General features: G+C 40.0%; 1 protein-coding gene across 2 annotated transcripts in view; it reads right to left on the reverse strand.

Moving 5' to 3' along the window:
- Cd99l2 (CD99 molecule like 2) overlaps positions 1–27,790 on the reverse strand; it is a 115,834-nt gene that overhangs the window by 58,480 nt on the left and 29,564 nt on the right. For both annotated transcript variants that reach the window (XM_071606594.1, XM_027954487.2), the window contains exon 2: positions 7,687–7,749. In XM_071606594.1, the coding sequence (XP_071462695.1) occupies positions 7,687–7,749 (63 nt within the window). The remainder of the gene's footprint in view (positions 1–7,686; positions 7,750–27,790) is intronic.

Genomic DNA, 27,790 nt, shown 5'->3' on the forward strand with positions numbered 1-27,790 from the left:
CTGGAATAGAGAAATATTTTGGAACTAGATAGACATAGTGATTACACAACATTGTCTATTCTAGAATGCCACTGAATTCTTAACTTTAAAATGCGTATCAAAGGGAGGTACAATGGGGCACACCTGTAACCCCTGCTACTCAGGAGCCTCAAGCAGGACGATCTTAAGTTCAAAGCCAGCCTGGCAACTTGGTTAGATCCTGTCTCAAAATTACAAATTAAAAAAAAAAAAAAATTGAAAGGCTGGGGTTGTATCTTGATGGTAGAGTGCTTACCTACCATGGGCAGGGCACTGGGTTCAATCTTCACTACCACAAGAAATAAATAAGTTATTGAAGTAATGAAATAGTTAATTTTATTAAAAGAAAAAAGTATCAGATATATAGGATAAACAAGTCTAGAGATCTAATATATAAGATGAGGGCAATAGTTAATAAAATTCTACTATATTAGGGATTTTGCTAAGGGAAATTTTGCTAAGTTACCACATCCATCATCTCACAACAAAGCAAGATGATGGCTGTGGTAACTTGGCTCACTACAGTAACTATTTTACTATCAGTACACATGTTATAATATTGTTGTATAACTCACACACAAAAATTATTCAAAAATTAAACAAAATGACTAATGTTATTATATGAATTATAACTCAATATTTTTTTGAAAAAGTGGGAATGGTAAAGGAGACCATAGCATAACTGCATGCACCATCTCTCACAGTTCAGCTTTAGTAACAGGCTTATATGGAAGTGGTTGATAACAGAGTTTTCTTAATTTGCTCAAACGTGCATGCTACTCTGCAGGAAGCTTTGTATACCATTCCACATACATCCATGTGAACACTACACTAGTGCATGGATTTTTTAAATATATTTTTTAGTTGTTGATGGAATATTTTTTTTATTTATATGTGGTGCTGAGAATTGAACTCAGTGCCTCACACATCCTAGGCGAGCTCTCTACTGCTGAGCCACAACCCTAGCTCACCACATAGATTTTTATGGCAAAAGAACCACATTGATAATCTGTTGCTAGTTTTTATTTCTATGCATATATATTTTATTTATCTGTTTATTTTATACCAGGGATTCAATCCAGGGGTGCTTAACCACTGAGTCACATCCCCAGTGCTTTTTTGTATTTTATTTAGAGACAGGATCTTGCTAAATTGCTTTGGGACTCACTAAGTTGCTGAGGCTTGGTTTGAATTTGCAATCCTCCTGCCTCAGTCCCCTGAGTCCCTGGGATTATAGGCATGCACTATCATGCCCCACTACACATATAATACATGCTCATCATAGATTGAGAGATGACTTTCTAATGTAAAATAAAGAAGTGTAGCTTATCTTTCTTGATGTATATTTATATTATAGTGATGTGAAAAGGTATGAAAGAAGAGTTGCATTATTGAAATCATTATTTGGACAACTTTTAGGAAAGCAATTGTCACTTATGTATATATTAGTTTAAAATTTGAATGACTCAAACAGCTTTTGTTTAAAATTATTGCTTTATCTGTCTTTAAAAAAATCAACTATCAGTCAACAGATACATAGATAAATAAAATGTGGTACATATCCACAATGGAGTTTTATTCAGCCATAAAGAAGAATGGAATTATGGTATTTGCTGGTAAATGGATGGAACTGGAGAACATCATGCTAAGTGAAATAAGCCAGACTCAGAAACTCAAGGGTCATATGTTTTCTCTCAAATGTGGAAGCCAGAGAGAAAAAAAGGGGGGAAATGGCGGGGGAGTCTCATGAAAGTAAAGGGAGTAAAGTAAGAGATCAGGGACAGGGGAGGAGCTGTAGGAAAGGGAAGATACTGGAGAATGAAATTGATTAATTGCATACAGAAATATGTCAGAATGAATCCCACTATTATGTGATAATTATAATACACCAAGAAAATTTTAAAAATCAATTGATCATACACATGAACATTTAATTTTTGGACTCTGAATTGTGTTCCATTTATCTACACTATGCTAGTTCCAAAGTATAATTATGGTAGTTTTGTGGAGTTCTGCCCTACCAAGCTACAGTCTATAGAAAATTCTTGTTTCCTCTGAAGATCTGTAGGTGCTGCTTCAAGAGAGGTTGGTTCTTAAATGCACGTGGAACCAGTTAATTACTCTGTCAGAGTCAGAGCCTGTAATGATGTAGAACATGCGCTTGGAATTATGCGCTTTTAAAGAAACTTAACTACAGATTTTCTGTTGTATATTGTCATGAGTCTTTGAATGGGATTTTTTGTCATCCATAATTAAGATGAAGAGAGTCTAACTACTCATCAAGAACTCTAAGAATAGTAGGTCAACTTCTTCAAAGCATTAAGGTCCTAAAAATTTTAAAAAATTAAAAAAAACTATTTCTCTGATATCCTTCTCAAAATTAAAGCTTTAAAATTTCTTGGCTGCTCAGCAAATGCTTCCAGCATCAAGGCAATCCTATGTGGAGTGATTCTCTATAATATGGTGCTGCAACCAACACAGTAAACAAAAATGGTACAATCATCTTGCTGTGGTTTAATGATAGTGCTTGCTATGGTCTGAACTTTTGTGTGTCCCCAAAACTTCATGTTGAAATCTAACCCAAACAGTGATGGTATTAAAAAGTGGGGCTTTTGGGGATTGATTAGGTATGAGGGCTCTGACCTCATAAATGGCACTTGGGCCCTTGTAAAAGAAGCTTGAGGCAGCCGATTTGTCCCTTGTACCACTTGAGGACAACAATAGAAGACACTATTTATGAAGCAAAGAGAAGACTTCACCGGACATCAAATGTGCTGATGTCTTGATCTTAGACTTCCTAGCCTCCAGAACTGTGATAAGTAAATTTCTCCTTTTAAAATAAATTACCTAGTCAAGATGTTTTGCTACAATAAACCAAATATACTAAGACAGGGACCATGGCATTCCTAGGAAACAAGGACACTCACAAAAAGTTACATTTTTTACATTTTTTGTTTTGTTTTGTTGTGTTGTGTTGTGTTGTGTTTTGAGATAGGGATTCACTATGTAGTCCAAACTGACCTTGAACTTCTGGCTCAAGTTATCCTCCTACCTGTTTCCCAAATTGCTGGGACTAAAAGCACAAACCACTGGGCCCACATCATAAAAAGTTTTATTTCTCAAAAGCAGACATGTATTACTCCAGGAGAACTGAAGACTGAGTAGGGGACAAAATTGTGAAAGCAACTCAGATGAACCTGGAAAACATTACACTATGTGAAAGGTGCCAGAAATAAAGTCCACAAAAAGAATGATTCCATTAATATCCAGAATAGGGAAATCCATAGAAACACAAAGAGATTAGTAGTTGCTTAAGGGTGAAGGGTGGGAACGGGAAGAATCAGGGGATTAGTGATGACAAGTAAAGGGTTACCATAGGGGCTGGTGCTGAGAGCCACGGCTGAGTCTGTATGGCCCCTGGCATTTTGCCAACAGTATTGATTGATAGGCAAGGCATTACTATCCGCCTCTGCTGCAACTTTTGAGTTCTCGCACTATTTTGGAGTTCTCGTGGGGATTTCCGGGGATTCCCCGAGAGTTCCCATTGGTTGGGGAAGTGCAGGAGGAGGGATTTCCGGGAGAGATATTTCCGGCTGGGGGTTCCTGGACAAGCCTCGTGGCGTTCAGGACGATTCCCAGGGAGCTGTGTGAAGTGTTTTCCTGCAGTTTAAAAATAAAGTTTGTTCCTGCTTCAGTGGCTAGTGATTTGTGCCCAGCCAGACTGCGGCAGGCTGGGGCTGTAGCTCAGTGGCAAAGTGCTTGCCTCGCATGTGTGAGGCACTGGGTTCGATCCTCAGTACCACATAAAGATAAATAAAGATACTGTATGTTCATCTACAACTAAATAAATCTTAAAAAAAAAAAAAAAAGAAAAAGAAAAAAAACAACAGTTACCATAGTTTGAAGATGTCCTCCAAAGCTCACATGTTTTGGTCCCTAATACAGCAATGCTGACAAGAAGGATCTTTAGAAATGATGGGGTTGGGCTGGGGATGTGGCTCAAGCAGTAGTGCGTTTGCCTGGCAAGCGCAGGGTGCTGGGTTCAATCCTTAGCACCACATAAAAATAAAAAAATAAAGATTTTGTGTCCACCGAAAACTAAAAAATAAATATTAAAAAAATTCTCTCTCTCTCTCTCTCTCTCTAAAAAAAAAAAGAAATGATGGGGTCATGAGGGCTCTGACCTCAGGAGGGTCTTACTGAAATAATGGTCATTGTAGGAATGGCTTTGTTACAAAAACAAGGTCTGACTTGCTTTGTCTCTCCATGCCATGATGCAGCAAGAAGCCTTCCCCAGATTCTAGCACCATGCTCCTACACTTCCCAGCCCACAGAACCATGAACCAAACCAGCCTTTATCTTGTATGAACAACCCAGTCTGTACATTCAGCTACAGCCATAGAAAATGAAGTAACATAGGGTACAGGGCTTATTTTTTATGATATGGTGAAAACATTCCAAAATTGACTGATGGCTGGAAAAGTAAGTGGGGGTAGAGTGCTTGCTTCATGTGTGCAAAGCCCAGGATTCCATTCCTAGCACTACAGAAAAGAAGAGAAAATGACAATAGTCATGGTTGCACAATCCTATGAGTACACTAAAAGCATTGTACATGTTGAAATGGGTAAATTTTATGGAATATGAATTATATGACAATAAAGCTATTCAAAAATCCTTAAGGAGCTTCCCCTTACACCTACAATAAAAGTCACCACCATGCCCTATGAGATCCTGTATGATTTGTTCCCTGACAACTTCTCTATGCTTTCTCCAACTCTCTCCACACTCCACCCACACAGGCTGCGTTCCAGGCCCGAGTAAGCCCAGCACTTTTCTACCTCAGAGTTCTCATGCCTGATCCCTTAGCCTTGAAGGCTTTTTCCCCAATCTGCATGACTCCTTGCACATCACCTCTCTTCAGAGAACCTTTGCCACTCTATCTAAAGGAGCTGCTCCTTATCACCTCTTTGGGCCTCCACCATCACATCATCCTGAAATTATTTTAGGTACTTTCTGTGTCCTCCTGGAGAAAGTAACTTCATAAGGGCAGTGACCTTTTCCACAGTATATGCCTAACACCTAGGATTGTGCCTGGCAGCAAGCAGGTACACATTAAGCATTGATGACTGAATAGACAGAGGTCACTGACAAGGGTACCCCAAACTAGGTGGTTCATGAATTTTTTTAAATAAGAGAAGGAATGCACAATGTACAAATGAGAACATTCTCCATAGGATAAATGATTGGACCAAGGCCTATGTCTTTGAAATCTCAACTACATGAAATGTAAGGTAAGGTAGAAAACAAAAGGTGGCAGCATGATGTGGTCCTAAGGGCTGTCTTTCAACAACAGACATGACATTTGGTGGTGCTAAGAGTTCCAGACACACTGGCTGATGGGTGCCTAAGACTCAGATTAGATGGTCTGGCACATGACTCAGAAGGGGGTATTAGTATTAATACTAATACTAAGGGGCTAGGGTGTAACTCAGTGACAGAGCACCTGCCTAGCATGCACAGGCTTGGGTTCAATATATAGCACCATATAAAAAGGCCCCATTAAAGAATAATAAGTTTATTAATTTGGAGTCTGTTTATACTTATCATTTCTTGTCCTGTTACTTTTAGAAATGTTTAATAATTTCATTAAAATCAACATTGTCAATAAATTATTTATTTTCCTGGGAATCAAAGAGGCCACTCACATGCATAAGACTGTGTGCATGCTCAGGAAAGTCCTAAGAACACTCTAACCTCTTACCTCACACCACATGCAAACATTAACTTCTAAGAGATATATAGTTTTTTAGGTTTATCATCCTTCAGAGTTGATTTTTGTGTGTGGTATAAGGTAAAGGTCCAACTTCATTCTTTTGCATGTGGATAGCCAGTTGTCCCAGCGCCATTTGATGGAGACTGTTCTTTGCCCTTTGAATGATCTTGGCATTTGTTTTACAACAAATTAACTGGCCGTAGATGTCAGGGTTTATTTCTAGACTCTCAATTCTAGTCCACAGATCTCTAAATCTGTCTTTTTATCCATACCACAATACTTTGAATATTATACATTTTGCATTAAGTTTTGAAGATTTTGAGTCACCTGAATTTCCATATGAATTTTTGAATCAGCCTTTTCATTTCTGCAAAACGTCCAGCTGGAATCTTGGCAGGAACTGTGTTGAGTCTATCAGTTGATTTAGGCAGGTCTGTGTGTTCCTTGGGTATGCTTGCCCAATCACAGTCAGTCACTCTAACCAAGCCAGTCAAAGAACAACAATGGCTAACACTTGTTATTCACCTTGTTCCAAGTACTGTGCTGAATGCTTCACGTGGATCATCTCATCTAATCCTTACAATTATCCCAGAAGGCAGGTATTATTATTATTATTATTATTATTATTAGATGAGGAAACTGAGATGCAGAGAAATCACTTGACTTATACAAGGTGACAGTCAATTAATGGCAGAGGCTGGGTTCAGACCTAGGAAGGGTCTCACTCCAGAGCCCCTAACTTTCTCAACACAGAATATACAAAGAAATCCTCTAAACTCATTTTGAAAAGATGAGTAGCCAGCAGAAAGATGGGGAAAGGATGTGAACAGACAGTTCATCAAAGAGGAAAATGCAACTGGCCAATAAATATGTAATATGATGCTCTATCGTACTATAATCAGGGGAATGCATAATAAACAATGAGATATTGTTTTGTCTATCATATTTGGAAAATATTGATAAGAAAAATCTAGTGTTATTGTAGCAGGTCTGAGAAAAAAGGTCTTATTGCAACAATATCAGTGGCAGTACATAACAGCACACCCACTTTGGAATACAATTTGACAAAATTTACTAAGATGTAAAATACACACACACTTTGCCCTAGCAGTTTCATTACACATAGGTACAAAGGACATGGACAAGAATGTTCACTGTAGCCCTATTTGTAATTGTGTAAAAAGGGGGAAAAAACTACATATCTGCCAGTGAATAAATGTCATTATTGGCCATGGCCAAATCCATACTACTGGAATGCTAGTTCTAAGAGGCACCAGTCTGTGCTCTATCTCCCCAGTGCCTAAAACAAGAACTGTCACAGAGGGCTGGGGATGTGGCTCAAGAGGTAGCGCGCTCGCCTTGCATGTGTGCGGCATGGGTTCAATCCTCAGCACCACATACAAACAAAGATGTTGTGTCCGCCGAGAACTAAAAAATAAATATTAAAATTCTCTCTCTCTAAAAAAAAAAAAAAAAAAAAAGAACTGTCACAGAGGTGGCACTCAGATGTTTGCTGAATGCATACTGTAGCATACAAAGCAGCAGTCAAAAACAAGCTATATATGTACATATGAAAAAGCCCTGCACATGTAATGGAAAACAAAAAATACCAACTAATCTTTAGAAAAAGATTTATAGAATAAATTGACAGAACAGCACAAAAAAACTAACATACTCCACAGCCTACTGTAGTTCCCTCTTGGGGACATTGTTAGATTTTCTCAACAAAGGACTTCACATATTCATATTTTAAAAATAATATAATTTCTAGTCATGCTTAACCTGATCAAGTGTAATATAGACTACCTTGTTATTCTTGAGGGTATATATATTCTGAGTGGGTAGTCCCTATTAATCACTACTGTTTGGTTTTAATAGTTTGATTTACTACTCACGCTTTACTGAGGAAGTTTCTTTCAGTGCATCCTCCAGATTAAAATCATCAGAGTCTCCAGATCCTAAAAAGAAAAAGAGAATTTAAAAATTTAACTATCTTTGCATGAAACAAAATAATACTGAAATATTTTCTTGATATAGTAATTTCTCTTTAGAAAATAAAGGGATAAGAAAGATAAGTCTCTACAAATGAAAACCAATAGTGAGAGTAATATGCTTACATTAAACAAAATAGACTCTAAGTCTAATACTATAAAAACAGACAAAGAAGGTGATTATATAATGAAAAATGCTAATTAATCAAGGAGTTACAATGACTGTAATATATATGCAACTAACATTAGAACATCTCAATTTTAATGGGAAATATTAATAGATATGAAGAGGCTGTAATACAAAAATAGGAGACCCCACTTTAGACATTGGACAGATGAAGTAAACAGAAAATCAATAGGGAAATATTGGACTGAAACTACATTTTAGATCAAATAGATCCAACAATATTATAGAACATTCCATCCAATAGCAAAAAAAAAAAAAAAATACTTCTCAAATGCACACAGAATTTTCTCCAGGACAGATCATACATTAGGATACTAAACAAGTTCAAACACATCTAAGAAGACTGAAATCATAACAAGTATCTCTTCTGACCACAAGTGAATGAAACTACAAATCAATAATGGTAGCAATCTTGGAGGACTCACAAATAGACAAAAATCAAACAATGTGCTCCTAACTAATCAATAGGTCAAAGAAGAAATCAAAAGGAAAATTAAAATGTATCTTGAGACAAAGAAAAAAAAGGAAACACAGCCCATCAAAACTTATGGGGTGAAGAAAAAGCAGTGCAGTTAAGCAAGAAAAAGAAATACGGGGCTGGGGATATGGCTTGGGGCTGGGGATGTGGCTCAAGAGGTAGCGTGCTCGCCTGGCATGCGTGCGGCCTGGGTTCGATCCTCACCACCACATACAAACAAAGATGTTGTGTCTGCTGAAAACTAAAAAATACAATAAATAAATAAATTCTAAAAAAAAAAAGACAAAAAACAGATTCTTTATAAAAAAAAAAGAAAAAGAAATAAAAGGCATTCATATAGGAAATGAAGAACTGATAAATTCAGTAGAAATGTAGGTTACAAAATAAACACAAAAATATCAGTCACATTTCTATATACTCCAAATAAGTTTTTGTTTGTTTGGGGGTGGCGGTTGTACTGGAGATTGAACCCAGAGGTACTTTACCAGTGAGTCACACCCCTGACCTTTTTTTTTTTTTTTTTTTTTTGAGGTGGGGGTTACTGGAGATTGAACTCAGGGACACTCAACCACTGAGCCACATCCCCAGCCCTATTTTGTATTTTATTTAGAGACAGATCTCACTGAGTTGCTTAGCACCTTGCTTTTATATAGGCTGGCTTTGAACTTATGATACTCCTGCCTCAGCCTCCTGAGCTGCTTGTATTACAGGTATGTGCCAGCACACCTGGCATCCTGGCCTTTTTAATTTTTACACAGGGTCCTACTACATTGGTTGTGGCCTCACTGATTTGCTGGGACTGGCCTCAAATTCTAAATCCTCCTGCCTCAGCCTCCCAAGTCAATGGGATTATAAGCATGTGCCACTGCACCTGGCCTAAGTAAGTTTTAAAAAATAGAAAACAATCCTAGTTAACTATCATTAAAAACACTTAAGATGATGGGCATGGTGGCACAAGTCTGTAATTCCAGCTATATGGGAGACTGATGACAGTGAATTGCAAGTTTGAAGTCAACCTGGGCAACTTAGTGAGAACTTATTTTAAAATAAAATTTAAAATAGTACTAGGAAGTTCTGTATATGTAGCTTGTTTGGTATATGTGAGGCCCTGGGATATAGCTCAATAGTACATTACTTGCCTAAGTAAGTAAGGCCCTGAGTTCAATTTCAGTACAAAAAAAACTCTTAGGAATAAATTTAACCAAGGAAGTGAAAGATCTATACAATAAAATCTGGAAAAAATGGAATAAATTGAAGGACACATAAATAATTGGAAAGATATTCCATCTTCATGGATAGAACACTTAATATTGGTAAAGTGTTCTTACTACTCAAACATTCTACAGATTGAATGACATTCCTATCAAAATTCCAATGTCATTTTTCACAAAAACCAAAAAAAAAAAAAAACAATCCTGAAATTCGTGTGAAATCACAAAAGACTCTAAATTGCCAAAGTGACCTTGAGGAAAAAGAACAAATATGGAGGCATTATACTCACTGATTTCAAAATACAGCATCCCTACCTAAAAATCTGAAATCCAAAATGCTCTAAAATTGTAAGAGTACACTCCTCCAACAAATATTTTGCTTGCAGTCCCAGCCATTCCTTTACTGTTTGTCAATATATCCTGCCACATGCCATTAGCTAAAGAGTTAAGAGCAACATAACACAATTTTGTATTATTACTCCTTCAATGACCTTGGATTCAACAGATACAAACCATTTATGGATAAAACCATTCAATCTCAAACTACATTCTGAGCTATGAAGACTTCTTCAAAGCTTTCAAACAGGGGCTGAGGTTGTGGCTCAGCAGCACAGCACTCACCTAGCACGTGCAAGGCCCTGGGTTTGATCCTCAGCACCACATAAAAATAAATAAAATAAAGGTATTGTGTCCACATCAATGTTTATAGCAGCACAATTCACAAGAGCTAAACTGTGGAGCCAACCTAGATGCCCTTCAGCAGATGAATGGATAAAGAAACTGTGGTATATACACAATGAAATTTTACTCAGCATTAAGAGAGAATAAAATCATGACATTTTCAGGTAAATGGATGGAGTTAGAGGAGATAATGCTAAGTGAAGTTAGCCAACCCCCAAAAAAACAAATGCTGAATGTTTTCTCTGATATAAGGAGGTTGATTCATAGTGGGGTAGGGAGGGAGAACATGGGAGGAATAGACGAACTCTAGATAGGGCAGAGGGGTGGGAGGGAAAGGGAGGGGGCAGGGGATTAACAAGGGTGGTAGAATGTGATGGACACCATTGTCCAAAGTACATGTATGAAGGCTCGAATTATATGTCAACATACTTTATATACAACAGATATATGAAAAATTTTGCTGTATATGTGTAATAAGAATTGTAATGCATTGTACTGTCATTTATTTTTTTAAATCAATAAAAAAAGGTATTGTGTCCAACTACAACTAAAAGTAAATATTTTTTTAAAAAAAGCTTTCAACCAGGGCCGGGGGTGTAGCTCAGTGGTACAGTGTTTGCCTGGCATGTATTAGGCCCTGAGTTCCATCTGTAACCCTGCAAAAAGGAAAATAATCTTACAACCAATCACAGCTGCTAAATCCAAGACAAGAACAAATACTCTTATAAAGATATTATATTCAATTTTTTTTTCAAATAGGTTCATATTCTTTAGCCCTTTTGTGCCACCCAAAAGTACTCAGCTTGGGATGGAGACAAGAATCCCACAAGTTCTCTCTTTGGCACCAACATATTTTAAAAAGCAACTGATTCATCCCAGGCTGTTCAAAACCTCCAATCCCTGTATAAGTAGGTAGTATTCAACTTATCTCATTCCACTTCAGAGGGTCACAAAGACTTTCTTTTAAATGGAAAAATTACATAGTGAACTGGTGATACCTGTCTGGAAATTCTTTTCAAACACAGCAGAACTTTAGAAATGTTCCCCACAGACTTTTATGTGTCCTTGAGAAGACCTATTGAATAAGAAAAGTGCTGGTTCCACCCACAGACACCTCCAGCAGCCAAGGTTTGCCTTCAGAAGATTATGTCCCTTTGGAAGGGAACATAAACTTGACCTCATATTGCAACCTGACCCACCACCACTGGCATCTGAAGCTAAGTGTGCATTTTAATGAAGGCTATAAAACAAGGCACAGCCAGTCCTTATTAGAAAATTGCATCATGACCTGGCAGTGAGCCATAACCTGCCAAAGCTTTGATAGAATGTCTGATCCTTGAGAGACACCATCTAATGGGCCCTTAAGTAGCTTTTCATTTAGATTTGATTAATCACTCCCTCCTTTGTTGTTTGCACACCCATTCCAGCTAAGTGTTTATGTGCATCTTCTCCCTAGACCTGCCCTGTTCAACATGGTAGCTACTAGCCACATGTGGCTATTTATAATAAAATTAATTAAAATTCAGTAAATATTTAAAATTTAGCTCCTTACCTGCATTAATCACATTTTAAGTGCTCGATAGCCACACGTGACTGGTGACTACTGGGTTGAACAACACAGAGAACATTTCCACCTTATAGAAAGTTCCATAGGACAGCATTACCTTAGACAGTGAGCTGTTTGGAGCCAGGGCAGGGACTTGGTAATCTCCATAGCAATGCTAAATACAGACCTGGCAGCAAAGAAGCATCTCTACAGGTCTGTTCGTTTGCATTACCCAAACTCTGGCTCCATTCAGGGACAGGATCTCTGATCTGTTTCTAGGAATTCACAGTACACAGTGCCTGATAATAATTTTTGATAAATCCATACATCTGCAATAGGAACGTGTCTGCTGTCTACTGCTGGATGAAAAACTGCAAAGATTTCAGAGACAAAGTCAGGATTCAAGCAGGGAGATTGGTGCCTCTCAAGTGGCCAGTGACATCCATCCACCTGCTTTCTAAGGATGGATTCTATTCTACCTTTTCCCTTTATATATGCAAGCAATTTTCATTCAGTTCTTTTGGAAGAGGGCCCAGTATAAATCCTAAATGAATACATATTCACCTGAACTGCTTCACTTTTCAAGATTTTAAAATCTTGATCCTTTTCCAAGGATATGAATAAGGAAGAATACCAGGGACATCTTAGTCTAGTAAATCACAGATGTGTCATCTCAAATTTTCCATTTGTCTGCTTTACTAGTGGTTCCATAAATACTCACACTATATTTAAGTGTGCCCAGGAAAGCCATGATACTACTCACCTGTCTGTCATCTGGGCTAGCATCTGTGTCTAAACAATTCCAAGAGCATGAAGCTACTTATCAAAAAGGAAACAGACTTGTCAATAGGGAGAACACCAACCAATGCAAAGAAAGTCCATTACAAGAGAGATCAGATTCAAAACCAGACCTGAGGGATAAAATCATGACCCAGAAAAATACAATTATGGCACAAACCTCTTGATCATTTGGTTTCAAAGAATAAGAGTAACATTGGCCTCTATTAGCAGATGAAACCTTGACAGAGGGGTAAGGGACATAGCTTAACTTAACCTGAAATAAGCCCTGTAATAAAGATGTTCCACCATGATGGAATAAAGCCCTCGCCTTGTGCAGCTACTTGTAAAGCGTGATGCCCACCCCACCCCATCCCCGTTCTCTGGCAGGGGGTACTGGGGCCAAAATTACTAAAAGGAAAGACTAGAGGTCACAGAAAAAAGTTCACACCTCCATACCTACCATTTAAACATTCCTGAAAATTGCATTGTGGGAAATCTATGCGACAAAGTGACTGGGAGGCATGGTCAATTTTCCAAAGATCTCTTTGTGGAAATAATTTCTCTCCCTTAATGCAAAAAGTAGGTATCCTCTCTCACCTCTTGCTACAGAGGATGGGGGGGAACCAAAAATACTAGTTCTATTAATTCCCAATTTCTATGGGATTTTGCACCCTTTTAAATTTTGTTGCCTCAGGTTGGGGATATAGCTCAGTTGGTGGCGTGCTTGCCTTGCACGCATAAGGCCCTGGGTTCGATTCCCAGAACGAAAAAAAAAAAAAATTGTTGCCTCAATCTAGACTCTAACACACTTGTTCTTGATAAATTTAGACTTTTATACCCCAAAACATGCTGAGTAATTAATATCCTCTGGCTTAGTTAGGTTGCAGCATCACAAGGTAACATGAAAATGACCTGCGTCTTATTCTGATTACTAAATGGATTTAGCTGTTGCCATCTGCGCTCCATGTAGTTTCATGAATAAATTCCAAGCCCTCTCAGAGAAGACAATAATGACACAAAGACAGTTCACAAAAAGACAGGAATTGGCATTTCAGTCCAAAACAGTCACCACCACCAATCCAACTGCAGTGGCCACTGCAGAGTCAGAGCCAGCAGCTGATTTCAAGTATACACAGAGCTGCCCTCTCCAGTTCCACTGGGGAAAGGGAAACTCAATAAAGAAGGGATCCTTCAGATGCAGGCACCAGGACTGAAAGTCTTTTTTAAAAAATATTTATTTTTTAGTTGTAGTTAGACACAATATTTTTAGTTTATTTTTTTATTTATATGTGTGCTGAGGATCAAACCCCAGACCTCACACGTTCTAGGCAAGTGCTCTACCACTGAGCCACAACCCCAGCCCCAGGTCTGAAAGTCTTTTTTTTTTTTTTTTTTTTTTTTTAAGAAAGAGTGGGGGAGAGAGAGAGAGAATTTTTTAATATTTATTTTTTAGTTCTCGGCTGACACAACATCTTTGTTTGTATGTGGTGCTGAGGATCGAACCCGGGCCGCACGCATGCCAGGCGAGCGCGCTACCGCTTGAGCCACATCCCCAGCCCCGTCTGAAAGTCTTTTTACACGTTTCCAGGAAGTATCTAAGTGTCTTATGTAGCAAGTGGCTTGATCTTCAATGTGGGAAAATTATTTGTTTAGAAATTTTATGTAAGTCACTTTGCTGATGAGTTGCAATTAAAAGTATTCCTTTCTACACAGAAACCAACTGTCTGATGAATGCTCACAGAGAAAACTTTAAATGCACTTTGTATGTCTACAAGGATGACCTTTTCATGGAGAAGTCAGAGCTGAGAACTAGGGGCCTGCTTAGCACAAGAAAAATATAATAGGTGCCAGGGACTTGTGATGAGGAAAATGGAGACTGCTAATAGGTGGCAGAAATGGTCTAGAATTAGGTAGTGGTGATGGTTGTAAGACATAGTGAATCTATTAAAAACACCGAATTACAGAAATTGAAATAGTAAGTTTTATGTTCTGTGAATTATATCTCAACAGAAAATGGGGTAGCTATCTCCATGTACTTTCACTGGGACCTCAGAAATCAGATGGTCCTTTTACAGGTAGGACACCAGGAGCCAAAGCAATTAATCATTAGGCAGCAGAAATATAAATGACCCCCAAACCAGGAGATGCAAGAATTAGTCCCAGTTTGCCACTCAGGGCCTGAAAGCCCAAGAGCAATCACTTGACCCCAGAGAATAACCTGTTCCCTATATGTGAAATAAAGGTATCATACCTGATTACTCCTCCCCCTTCAGGAAAAGCTGGATGTTATAGTGGTAATAAAATGGTCATGGACAAATCAGGTGCTATTGTGATGCTTCAGGAGACTTAACGTCTCATAATAGTCCATGACTAGAGGTGCACTCCTCTCAGGTCTGAAGTTTGTATGAAGGAGTGCAAGTACTAAGTGTGCTGAAGGGTGATGCTGCTGCTGTCACATGGAGAACTGGTCCAAGGCTGTGCCAGGAAAACACCTGAGGATATCAGTACTGGTGACTGGCTTTGAAACCAGAGCCTTGATGAAGATCTCAGCTCACTACTCACCAGCAGGGACACTTGGGCAAGGGACTTGATGGTTCTAGGCCTCAGTTTCCTTGTCTGTCAACTAGAGATAATATAACTTACTGCAGTGCAATGATGTCAGAATTAGTCATTCTATAAAAAGTGTTTAGTATAGTATCTGAAATATAGGAATCCGTCAAATATTACATATTATTATTACTAATAGATCAACTAGTAAGTAGAAGCTCATCAATCAATCATGGATGAGTAAGTAGATTATAAGTAAGTCCTTTTAAAATGTTCAAACACATTTTTATTGGTGCTTTTTGGTTATACATGACAGTAGAATCCATTTTGACATAATTACACAAGCATGGGATATATCTTGTTCTAATTCAGACCCTAGTACCTCTTCTTACCCTTTCCTCTCCCCACCTAGTGCTCCCTTCCTTCTATTGATCTTCCTGCCATTTACCCATAGTTATTTGTCAATTACTTTTTTGCAAACACATTCTTTTTTAATATTTTTTAGTTGTAAATAGATCTTTTATTTTATTTATTTATTTATATGTGGTGCTGGGGATCAAACCCAGGGCCTCACACATGCCAGGCAAGTGCTTTACCACTGAGCCACAACTCCAGCCCCTGCAAACACATTCTTATATAAAGCCACCCAGTGTCTGTTGAATCTTTAGATTCTACTGTTGCGCCATAAGCCTGGGAAACCAGGGTATAAGAATATTGGTGCTTTGGATACAGCCGTACCCAAACACTTCTAAGCCACAGTCTGTCAACTAATAACAATATATGTAGCATTCCTTTCCCTGAAGCCAACCTAAACAAGTGGCTTTCTGTGTGATTTCTTAGATAAGGTGAGAAGTTGTGTCTGGCCACTGCTGCATACATGAATATGTTGAAATCAGAGATTCTTGTGAGTAAACAGAGGGACTGAGGGACCATCCCAGCAGCTGCCAAAGCTCCTTTTACATCAGGAACTCCCGCCTTCACTCCCTGAATGGTACAGGTTGCTTCACCATGGTCCATACTGAGAAAAAGGAAAATGAACTCAGTAAAGTCATAACACCCTTGGTCATTTGTTGTCTTAGCATGATCCATGCCCTATGCATGCCTCATCCAGTCACCTGCCATCTGCCACTGTGGACCTCTGGACTGCCCTGATGCTGAATGCCTTTAACTGTCCAGCCCCATCTGATAGAAAACAAGGACTTTGGGTTACTTTCCCCAATTTCACCCTCTTTCAGCAGGAAACAGTTTGGAGATATCATCGCCCATTTTTCCATAGAAATGGAATATAGATATTGACACTGGGGAAATGTAACAGAGGTCTACTTTAGGCTTTGAATATAGTAGCCCCTGCTGCTCTGCCACTGCAACTTATTTTTAAATGGACATGTTTCTTTCACTTCCTCTCTCTAGGCTCTTCCCTAATCTCCCCCTCCGTAATCTCAAGGGAAACAGGATTGCCTTTCTTCCCCATTCTAGGCAGAGTTATTTGTCGTAGAGTGCACACCTACCATAGAAAAGAAGTAATCCAGACTTTGGGTTGGTACCAGAAGATTTCAGAAATGGCTGTCTCACAAATTAAAAAGTGTATTATTACAACACCAACAGAGAACATGTAGAATCTAGCCTTTGAATCTCCTCTTTAAAAGCTTTCTTGTTCTGGCTGATGGGCAGAATCACAGCCTCTGGGACAGTAGTCCCCTGCATTTCTCCTTTGCTAGCAAATCAGTAAACCTTCTTTTTCCTTTTTATAGAAAGAAAAGAAAGAAAGAAAGAGAAATCAGAGGTAGGCAGAGCAGAGCACAACCTCAAAGATCTCTTACTCCAATCCATTTGTTTTAGAGATAAACGGGATCCATGAAAAAAGTTGGATTTTTTTTCAAGTTATGTTTCAAATTGGTTAAACAAAAACAGGATACTTTAATTACAAGAAAGCTCATTTTGCAGTGCAGATGCACTAGAATGAAGCCTGGGTTGCACAATGGCCCCAACAGGCTGGCCTGGGTAGAGCCTGATCTAACCCAGACAGCCTGTAAGGCAAAGCAAAGCAATCATGTCACAAGGTCCAGCATTAGCTAGGGGTTTCCCTGTCAAGGGCCAGCTCAGAAGTAGAATCCAAATGTACACTTCCCAAGCCCCATAAAGATTTTAGTCTTGCCGTGTGTGGTGGCGCACAACTGTAATGCCAGCAACTTGAGAGACTGAGGCAGAGGGATTGCAAGTTCAAAGTCAGCCTCAGCAACTCAGTGAGGCTCTAACCAACTCAATGAGACCCTGTCTCTAAATAAGATATTTTTTTTAAAAGGGTTGGGGATGTGGCTTAGTGGTTAAGCACCCCTGGGTTTAATCTCTAGTGCCAAAAAAATAAAAAAGAAGACTTCAGTTGTGCTACCCAGCCAGGCCACTACAACAGTAGAAAGGCATTAGCAACACCTCCCATATGTTCCTGAAACAGACCTTTCTTCAGAATTGCAATCCTGCAGGTGCTTTTACCTGCAGGGATATCCTCACAGCTCCTCCAAGAAAGCATGTCCTGAACTGGCTTCTGTCTCCCCATCATACTAGTAATCATTGTCCCAGCTCTTTGTCTTCATTACTGTTGTGTCGTACCAAGTTTTGAAATTGGGAAATGGGAGTCCAATAACTTTGTTCTTGTTTTTCAAGTCTGTTTGGCTATTTTAGGTCGCCTGAATTTCCATATGAATTTTAGGATCAGCTTGTCCATTTCTGCAAAAAGGCAGCTGGGATTTTAATGGGGATTGCATTGCATCTGTAGATCAATTTGGGAAGTATCATCCCATCTATTTTTAAACATGCTCAAATCTCCCATTTTAAGCTAGAAAACCCTCTTTTAACTGTGTACGCCCATCTCGATACTGCTGCCTTCTCTCCCCTTCTTCGTGAGCTAACTTATAAAAATGGCTGTCTATACTCTACTCCCGCCTCTTTGAATCAATTCCCAATGTCTCACAGCCAAATGCCTAAGCTTGCCTCTCTAGCCCAAGTTCCCCATCTGTTTCACTGAATGGCACTGCCACTCAACCCACCATTCAAGCCAGAAACCTGCAAGCCATTCTGGACATATTCTCTCCCACATTCTATAGCCACCCCATCACCAGAAACTATTGATTCTGCTTCCACAACATGCCTGAGGTCCACCTACTTCTCCATGTCTAGCCCATACAGCAAACATCCTTCTCCTGGACCACCACAATAGCCATGTGCCTAGGCCTTCCAGGAGAATGGGTAAGGTGTAGAGTCGCTCCCAACCCACTCATCATGACCACAGGCAGGGAGATACCTTCTTCCTTTCTAAGCAAACATCCTAGTATATTACCTACCCTGCTTGAAGCTGTCAAAAACATCCTCAGTATATTGACTATAAACTGCACATGCCTAACTATGGCCTGCCAGGCCTCCAATCCTGCCTGATGTGGCCCCTACAGGCCCCCTTTGAACTAGACCTCTCACTGTTTCATGTAAGTTTTTATGATTATTTTCAAGTAATGCATGCCCACTATTGAAATCCTAGAAAACAATAAGAAATAAAGTAACATCCAGCAGGCTGGGGTGTAGCCTGTTGGTACAGCACCTCCCTATCATGTATGAGACCCTGGTTTCAATTCTCAGTGCCAAATAAATAAGTAAAGCAAGTGATTACAACATGGATGAACCTTGAAGACCTTCTGCTAAGTGAAATAAGAGTCACAAAAAGGACAAATACTGTCTGATTGCATTTATGAGAGCCCTAGTCTAGTCAAATTCATAGCAACAGAAAGTAGAATAGGGGTTTCCAGGGGCTAGAGGTGAAGGCATGGGAGGTTGTTATTTATTAAGGACAACTTTTGTTCTGCAAAGATGAAAACTGTGTTTTTCTGCAGTTTGACTGCACAAGAGAGATATACTTAACACTACTAACTGTACACTGAGAAATGGTTCAAGATGGTAAATTTTACATGATTTTCTCCACAAGTTTTGGAATTTAAAAAAACAGCAGCAATTAATGGTTTCTTAGAAATAAACTTCACAGACAAAGCCACCTCTCATAGGGCATATTAACTTTGGACACAAACTGAAATGTCATTAACCCTCCTTAGAATGTAACAAACTCATTTCCAATGCAAAATGCAGAGATTATCAACTTGGGGGCAGGATGACCACACTTAGGAACTACTTCTCTCTCAAAATTGTGGTGGAAGCCCAGGCATGTGCATTTGAAAAAGTTCACTCATTGGAAGAGTCAGGTTTTTAGAAACTTTTTTTGTGTGTTTACCCCATAATATATAAATCCTGTGGTTAGCATCACTGGCCACCAGCACTAAGAGATCTTGCTCCTCCCACTTCTTCAACCCTTCTGCCCTTCAACTTATGCAACTTTTCTCTATGAACTTGTTCACTTGCATCATACTGCCAGGAAGTCACTTGTTCAAATCCCCTTCATGGATGCAACCAACCACAGACTATGGCTTCTATCAACAACCACACCCAAATTCAACACCTATGCACACAGTCAGTGGACAAAGCCCTCCCAGCCTCTGGTACTTGTGTGGTGCTCTTCAAATGTTGACTTAGCATTTTGGTGAACAGGGTCAAAGAGAGAATGAGCCAGCCCTCTGATGGGAAATACATCCGGCTTCCCAATCTCCCTTGGAGCTGTCTTCTCACTGGAGCAGGCTACCAGCTTGACTCATCCCACAAAACAAATCCTCAAAGGGAGTAAGACCACATGGTTTCCCTATCTGCAGGAAAGAGGAGATGAGTGTCCTGAGCCTGTGTCACCAAGCCTGTGTCTACTTGATTTGGCCAACTAAATCCCTAAATCAGTTAGTTGTACAGTAGGAAAGAAACCAAATACATTATTTAATACTATGCAAAATAAAGTCCCTGATGTTCACTTGCCCTTTCCTTTTTTTAGCAGTCTGTACTTCTGTCAATGACCACAAGAGTGATAATGGGGAGTGCTGAGGATCGAGACATTTTGAGGATATAAGAAGACAATTTAAAATCCACTAGAATTGACAAGTATCCTGCAAGTCTAGATTGCTGAACATGCCTGACCAATTTGGAGAGGGAAGAGGAAGGAGCCCAAGAAAAGTTTCTTGTGTGCCCTAACATGTCCAATTTGCAAGCCTCTTTTCATCCCAAATGTGTCCTTAAGACAGGAACTAAGCCAGGGTAGCAGCAGGTACCTCATCATTAAGGCCAGCGTAGCTGTGGGCATACTCACCATTAACGACCTCACCAACTGAGCAGAACATGTCTAGTCCCCAGCTGCACAGGATACCCATGCCCCCACATGGAGTCCACACTTCACATCCCCACCCAATCCACTCAGTCACCTGCAGACAGGTACACATTAACAAACTTAGACAAAACACCACTGTTGAGGGCCACAGACAAGTCAAGATGGCGCCTGGCACTTTGCCAGGAGGAGTGGTTTGAGAAGTAACACCAGCAAGCCATTAAGATGATGGAGATTCCTTAATGACTGACTGCTGTGTCTAGATTATGTCAATTAAGTTAAGCTGTGTATAATTATTAATATGATGAGGATTCCTTAATGACTGATTGCTGTAACTGGATGATGATGCTAAATTGAGTCAAGCTGTGTTATGTATATATACCCCTACTGTCCTACAATAAAGTGGCTCCCGCTGTATCAACCTTCACAAGTTGCTTGTCACCCCCTGGGTTATTTTGCCCAGCCAGACTGCGGCACACCACACATGTTACAATGAAGTGATACTCATAGAAACAAATAGTACAACAAAAGGATGCTTACCATTATTTGGGAGATGGACTGTAATGTTTTCTAATCTACCATGTCTCTTGTGTAGAGAGCTAATTGCAACCCACTACACTGCTTGCACAGCCCACTGATGGGTGGAGACCCAGCTGCAACAGTGCTATAGAGACCCTGCCTAAGAAGCAAGTGCTTCCTATATGATAGCCAAGCCCAGATCAAAGAAAAGAAGCATTTTTTAAATTTTTAATTTCTTTTTTTTTAAGAGAGAGGGAAAGAGAGAGGGAATTTTTTTTAAATATTTATTTTTCAGTTCTCGGCAGACACAACATCTTTGTTTGTATGTGGTGCTGGGGATCGAACCCAGGCCGCGTGCATGCCAGGCGAGTGCGCTACCACTTGAGCCACATACCCAGCCCAATTTTTAATTTCTAATTTTTTAATTATCTTAACTCTACAAATTTATGAGGTACTATGCAATAATATGACACATGCATACAGTATATAATAATCAAATCAGAATATTTAACATTTCCATCTTCTTAAATATTCTATAGCATTTTATTGACATGTAATGTACTCACATATGGCATGCAGTATAATATTTCAATACATGTATACAATATGTACTTATCAAATCAGAATGATTGGCATTTTCATCTCCTTGTCATTACTTTGTCTCTTTTCCCCCCTCATCATTACTTTGTGTTTGGAGCTCCTCTCTCCCAGTTATAAAGAAAACACATAATAGGTCATTGTGACTAGCCAAACATACCAGAAATCTCCACCCTCCAAATGTAGGGATCTGAACTCTAGGCTTGCTTCTGTTGTCTTCTAATTTGGACAAATTATTTCCACCCTCTGCCTCCATTCTCCCATTCTACAGAAGGAAGGTATTGGATTAGATGACTAAACAAAATGCCCATTTCTTGAGGACCTAGGGTTGGCCAGTCTTCATGCCAGGTGTTTGGCATCAATACTCCAATGGTCAGTGAGCTACCACTGTGCTGATGAGCAATGTCTTTTACAATGGGGAGCCGGGTTCAGAAAGGTACAGCTGCACTGGGTCAATCTGCCAGTCAATCTGATTCTGCCCCAGCATGCCTGCCTGCGAGGTCCCATAACAGTCAAGTGCTTTGATAAGACAGTTGCATTACCTTTCCCTTGGTGCTATAACAATTTTCCATACACATAGTGGCTTCAAAGGATAATTTTATGCTCTTACAGTTCTGGAGGTCAGAAGTCTGAAGTCAGTCACACTAGGCTAAAATCAGGACACTAGCAAGCTGCAACTCTTCCAGAGGCTCTAAGGGATAGTGTGTCTCCCTGACTTTTCCAGATCTGGAGGCTGCCTGCATGGCTTGGCTCATGACCCTTTATCTTTAAAGTACATTACCCTAACCTCTGCTTCTGACATCACGTCTTTCTCTGACTCTCCTGACTACCTCCCTCTTTGACTTATCAAGCCTCTTGTGATGACAATGGACCAGATGGATAATCCAAGCTAATCTCTAATCTCAATATCCATAACTTAATCATGTCTGAAAGCCCATTTGCCTTACAAGGCAACATTCACAAGTTCCAGAGATCTGGATGTGGATATCAGGCAGGGGAGGAGAAGAAGTACTCTGCTCACAATAATCAATAACTACCAGATAGTTTCCTGTTTCAAGCACTTAAATTGTTCACTCCTGCCTGGCTAAAAAGAGTGCTTCAGGTCAGTTGCTTTAGCAGTGAAAATCTGCTTTAGGTAGGGCAGTCAGAGGAGTCATCAGTGAGGTGAATTTTCACTAAAAAAGACCAATTTTGCAGGCTCAGTTGGACAAGCACATCTGGTAAAATTGACTGACATTTTTCAAAGATCCCTCTGCTGTGTGGAGAACTGTTTGTGGGAGGTCAATCGGGGAGCCATGGCTGTCAGCCAAACCTATGAGGACAATGGTTTAGCACAGGATGACAACTCCCTACCATGGCCCAGACCTCTGGAATTCATTTGGTCACTAGACCTCAGTTGGTTCTTCCCCTCATCTGAGTCCTCATGAGTCCCTCTGCACGGAAACTCTTCTCAACACATCCCTTCATCTGCTCCAGTACCTCAGATTCTTTCTTTCTTTAAAATATCTTTATTGAAAGTATAAATTCAATGGAATTCAGTGGTTTTTAATATATTCACAATGGTCTGTAATCATCACACACATCACTTTTTAAAAACATTCCATCACCCCAAAAGGAAACCCTGAACTTCTTTTTTTTTAATATTTTTTTAAGTTGCCAATGGACCTTTATTTTATTTATTTATATGCGGTTCTGAGACTTGAACCTCATGCCTCACACATGTCAGGCAAGTGTGCTACCACCAAGAAACAGCCCCAGGCCAACCCTGAACCTCTTAAGTAGCTATTTCTCATTGCCCCTCCCCCCACCTCTTGGAAACCATGAATTTACTTTCTGTCTCCATGGATTTGCCTGTTCTGGATATCTCATAGGAATGGAATCTCTTGTAACCACCTTGTTTGTTTGTTTGTTGGTTGGTGCTAGGGATAAAACCCAGAAGCATTTTATCACTGAACCACAGCCATAGCTGTTTTTTTTTTTTTTTTCAATCTGGAGACAGTGTCTCCTAAATTGCTTAGGGTCTTGCTAAATTGTGAAGGCTGGTTTCAAACTTGTGATCCTCCTGCCTCAGCCTCCAAAGTCACTGGGATTGCAGGGATGTGCCAATGGACCTGGTTTACTACTTTGTTTTATTCAGCAACATGTCTTCAAGGTTCATCCATATAAAGTATGTGTCAGAAATTCATTCCTGGGGCTGGGGATGTGGCTCAAGCGGTAGCGCACTCGCCTGGCATGCATGCGGCCTGCGTTCGATCCTCAGCACCACATACAAACAAAGATGTTGTGTCTGCCGAAAACTAAAAAATAAATATTAAAAAATTCTCTCTCTCTCTCACTCTTTCTTTAAAAAAAAAAGAAATTCATTCCTTTTTATGGCTAAATGATAGACCATTGAGTATACAGAACACATTTTATTTCGTCACTTGTATCAATCAGTGACCATTTGGGTTGATTCCACCTTCTGATATTATAAATAGTGTTCTATGAATATTCATGTACAAGTTTTGGTATGGACATGTTTTCAATTATCTTACATATATATAGAACTACTACTTTTGACAGTAAAATACAATAAGCAACTATGAAGTTGATTTTTTTAATTCAATTCATGCCATACTCTTCTGCTGCTTATAACCATCTCCTCCCAACTCTTGGTCTTAAGAGACGTATGTATAGGATCCATATTCTGCCATTTACAGCCACTCTAGGCCATGTCAGCCAACCTGCGTCTCCAGATAGAGATGTGTCACACATACACATACTCCAGTAAAAGTGGAATGATACATATCTAGAGTGAGCTGGGGATGCAGCTCAGTGACAGAGCACTTGCCTAGCATGCTCAAGGCCCTAGGTTTGATCCCTAGCACTGAGGAGGGAAAAAAAGGATGATGGCAAGAACTGGAAAAGTTTCACCCACATATATTGAGAAATTCTTTAGGGAAAAAAGCCACTGAACACTGTAACCTGCTTTGACATTCATGCTGTGTGGTGTAGGGCCGCAAAGACCATGCATACTAGAATCAGAACACTGGGGTTAGAGTCACCTCTACCTTGGCCCTGGCACTTCACTGCTCAGCAACTCAGTTTCTCACCTGGAATATAGGGGTGATAAATCAGTGCCAGAACACAGGGCTCTTGCAAAGTTTCAGCAACAGAACTTCCCTTCCCCTCGGACCTTTGAGGGCCTTCAAAGGCCAACATGACCCAATTATTAGTTTACAGTTCTGCAAAGGTAGGCCCAGTCAGAGGGGCCTCCTCACAATCACTCAAATAGTTGGGCCTGTTTTAGAGCTGTGATCTCTTTAATGACATGTGATATAAGTACAACAAAAACCCTTTTGAAGGATAACTTCAAAAGGGTGGGCCTTTTCTGTAGTACACATAGCACTGCAAGTCCCACTGAGCTGGAGCAACCTAGAACACTATACTCAACCTGCTAACAACAAACCTAGGCCCTATCCCCAACCTGGCTATCACTGCTACTTGCCAAGCCTAGAGATGCACCCGAGAAACATGTGCCTGAGAGACATGCCAGCATAATGTATAAAGTGGGGGGATCCAAGCACCAAATCAATGGCTGATGGGCCAAAAACTTACAGCCCAACAGTCAAGATGTGCCTCCTTGGGGAGCCCTTCCCTAATGTGGCCCTTCCATACCCCAGACACAGGGTGCAATATCGTCCAATTCATCTCTTGCTGTTCCCCCAATAGGAGCCCATGGGAGCAGCAGAGTCCTGTCTCTAGCTGTAAGCTCACAGGTTGATCCAGGGGGGACACACACTGGGACTCTCACTCAACTTGCAAAACAAGCAGCCCACCAAGCAGTTCTCCCAATACCATGCCACTCTTGAAATAATTTAATCTGAAATTATCTCATCTGTGTTATTTCTCTGTTCCCTCTACCCCACTCTGGGTCATTTAATTATTGCCATTCATAATAAGACACCACACTGCCTAGGAATTCCCTGGGTGCAAGCTGAAGAAAAGTGACTTTTTAGTAGCTAATCTATAGAGCGAAATCACTCCTCAGCAAAGGCAAAGAGTGACACTTTACACTTTTGTTATGAGCTGAATTGTGTACCCCCTCATTCATATATTGAAGTCCGGTTCCTCCAAAAGTGACTGTATTTGGAGATAAGAGTTTAACAGAGGTAACCAAGTTAATATGAAGTCATTAGGGTGGGCCCTAATGTAATAGGATTAGTGTCCTCATAATAAGAGAAGATAGGAACGGAGATAAAACTCAGTGGTAGAACAGTTGCCTGGCATACATGAGAGACCCTGGGTTCAATTTCCAGCACGAAAAAGAAGAGGAGGAGGGGGAGAAGGAGGAGGAGGAATAGAAGGAGAAAATACATAAAAGACTATGTGAAGATGAAAACAGACTGGAATTACCAGGAACTAAAGGAAGCAAGGAAGGGTTCTCTTCTACAGGTTTCAGAAGGAATATGCCCTGTCAGCACCTTGATGTCAGATTTCTAGCCTCCAGAAATGTAAGAGTATATTTCTATTGTTTACAATCATCCAGTTTGTGGTACTTCATCACGACAGCCCCGGGAAATTCCAATAGCTACTGGAGTAAAAATGCATATGCCTGACCCACAAGTCACTCTCCAAACTGGCCCCAACCTGCCACTTCTAGATCCTTCCCCATTGCTCCTCACTGCACATACTCTGGATGCCCCATCTGGGATGAGTCCTTGAAGGATTCCACTTCCTGGCCCTGGAGTACTCTTTTCTGCCTTCCATCTCCACAGAAAATTATTGCCCATGTCAAGCATCATGTCCTCTAGGAAGCCTGTGCCCACCCCACAAGGCAAAAGAGCTCTTTCTCCTGGCTGTCACTTCATGGGTCAACAAGCAGAATTCTAACTTCTCTGCACAAAGTAGGGCCAAGAGACCTGTACACTCAGCATATGTATCAAATGAAATCACCTAACCCAGCATTTTTTTTTAACAACAGCAAAACCTTCCATCTGAGGGGGGAAAGGAATGAATGACTGATACACACAACATGGATGCATCTCAGGAGAATCATGCTGAGTGACAGACACTCCTACTCTCAAACAAATATATGCAGCATACTATATAATCCCATCTTTACAAAACTCTAGAAAATGTGAACTTGTCTACAGTGAGAGAAAAAAAAAAGATCAGTGATTACCTTGGTATAGGGAGGAGAGGAGAAAGGGTTATAAGGAAGCTTTTCGGGCCAAGTGAGATGTTGGTGACCTTGACTGCAGTAATGGTCTCACAGTTGCGCACATTTGCCAGAACTGACCAAACTGTTCAATTTAAACGTGGGCAGTTCACTGTATGTCCATTACACTTCAATAAAGCAGTTAAAAACAGCAACAAATTATATACCTCTTAGAGAAAGGAAAAAAAAAAGGCTTAAACCATACAATAGTCTCTGGGGGCCAGCACCATCTACCCCCCACCTTGCTGACCTATTTGAGATTTTTTCATTTCTTGTTTTCATAAAGCCTGGAATAATACATACCAAAATGTCAGTAGTAGTTGTCCATTTTCTAGGAATATATTATGTTCATATTCAAAATTAAAACTATTTTTAAAAAGCAATGTGACACAGTACAAAAAGTACATTCCTGGTGTAGATGGAATATCTCAAGGATGCTCTCATTCCAACTACCAAAACCTTGAATTTGTCACACTATGTAGCAAAAGTGACCACAAAACGTGACTAAACTAAAGGTGTTGAGATGGGGAGGTTATCCTAGATAATATATGTGGGCCCAAGGTAATCCCAAGGGTCTGTGTAGTATAAAGAAAGAGGGATGAGACAGGGTCTGAGCTTGTGGGATAAGAGGAAGGAGTCACAACCCCAGGAATGCAGGCAATCTCCAGAGAATAGAAAAGATAAGGAAACAAATTCACCTCTTGGGACCCCAAAAGGAATTCTTGATTTTAGCCCAGTGAGATCCTTGTCAACCTTCCAATACCCAGAACGTAAAGGAATATACTTTGTGTTGCTTTAAGTCTCTAAGTTCATGGCAATTAGTTATACCAGTAGTAGGTGACTATTTGTTTCTTTCTTCTATGTACTTGTCCATCCAGACACCATCCTAGGCCTGGAGAATAGCATGAACATCACACCCCCTGCCCCAGAGAAGTTTCCAAACTAGCTGACATCCAAATGATGTCCAAGCACCCCCCCCCCTTTGTTCTTAACAGGTTTGTAGTATTCATTTGGAAACCTTTC

This window comes from Marmota flaviventris, chromosome X (assembly GCF_047511675.1).
Source record: "Marmota flaviventris isolate mMarFla1 chromosome X, mMarFla1.hap1, whole genome shotgun sequence".
Classification (NCBI taxonomy): domain Eukaryota; kingdom Metazoa; phylum Chordata; class Mammalia; order Rodentia; family Sciuridae; genus Marmota; species Marmota flaviventris.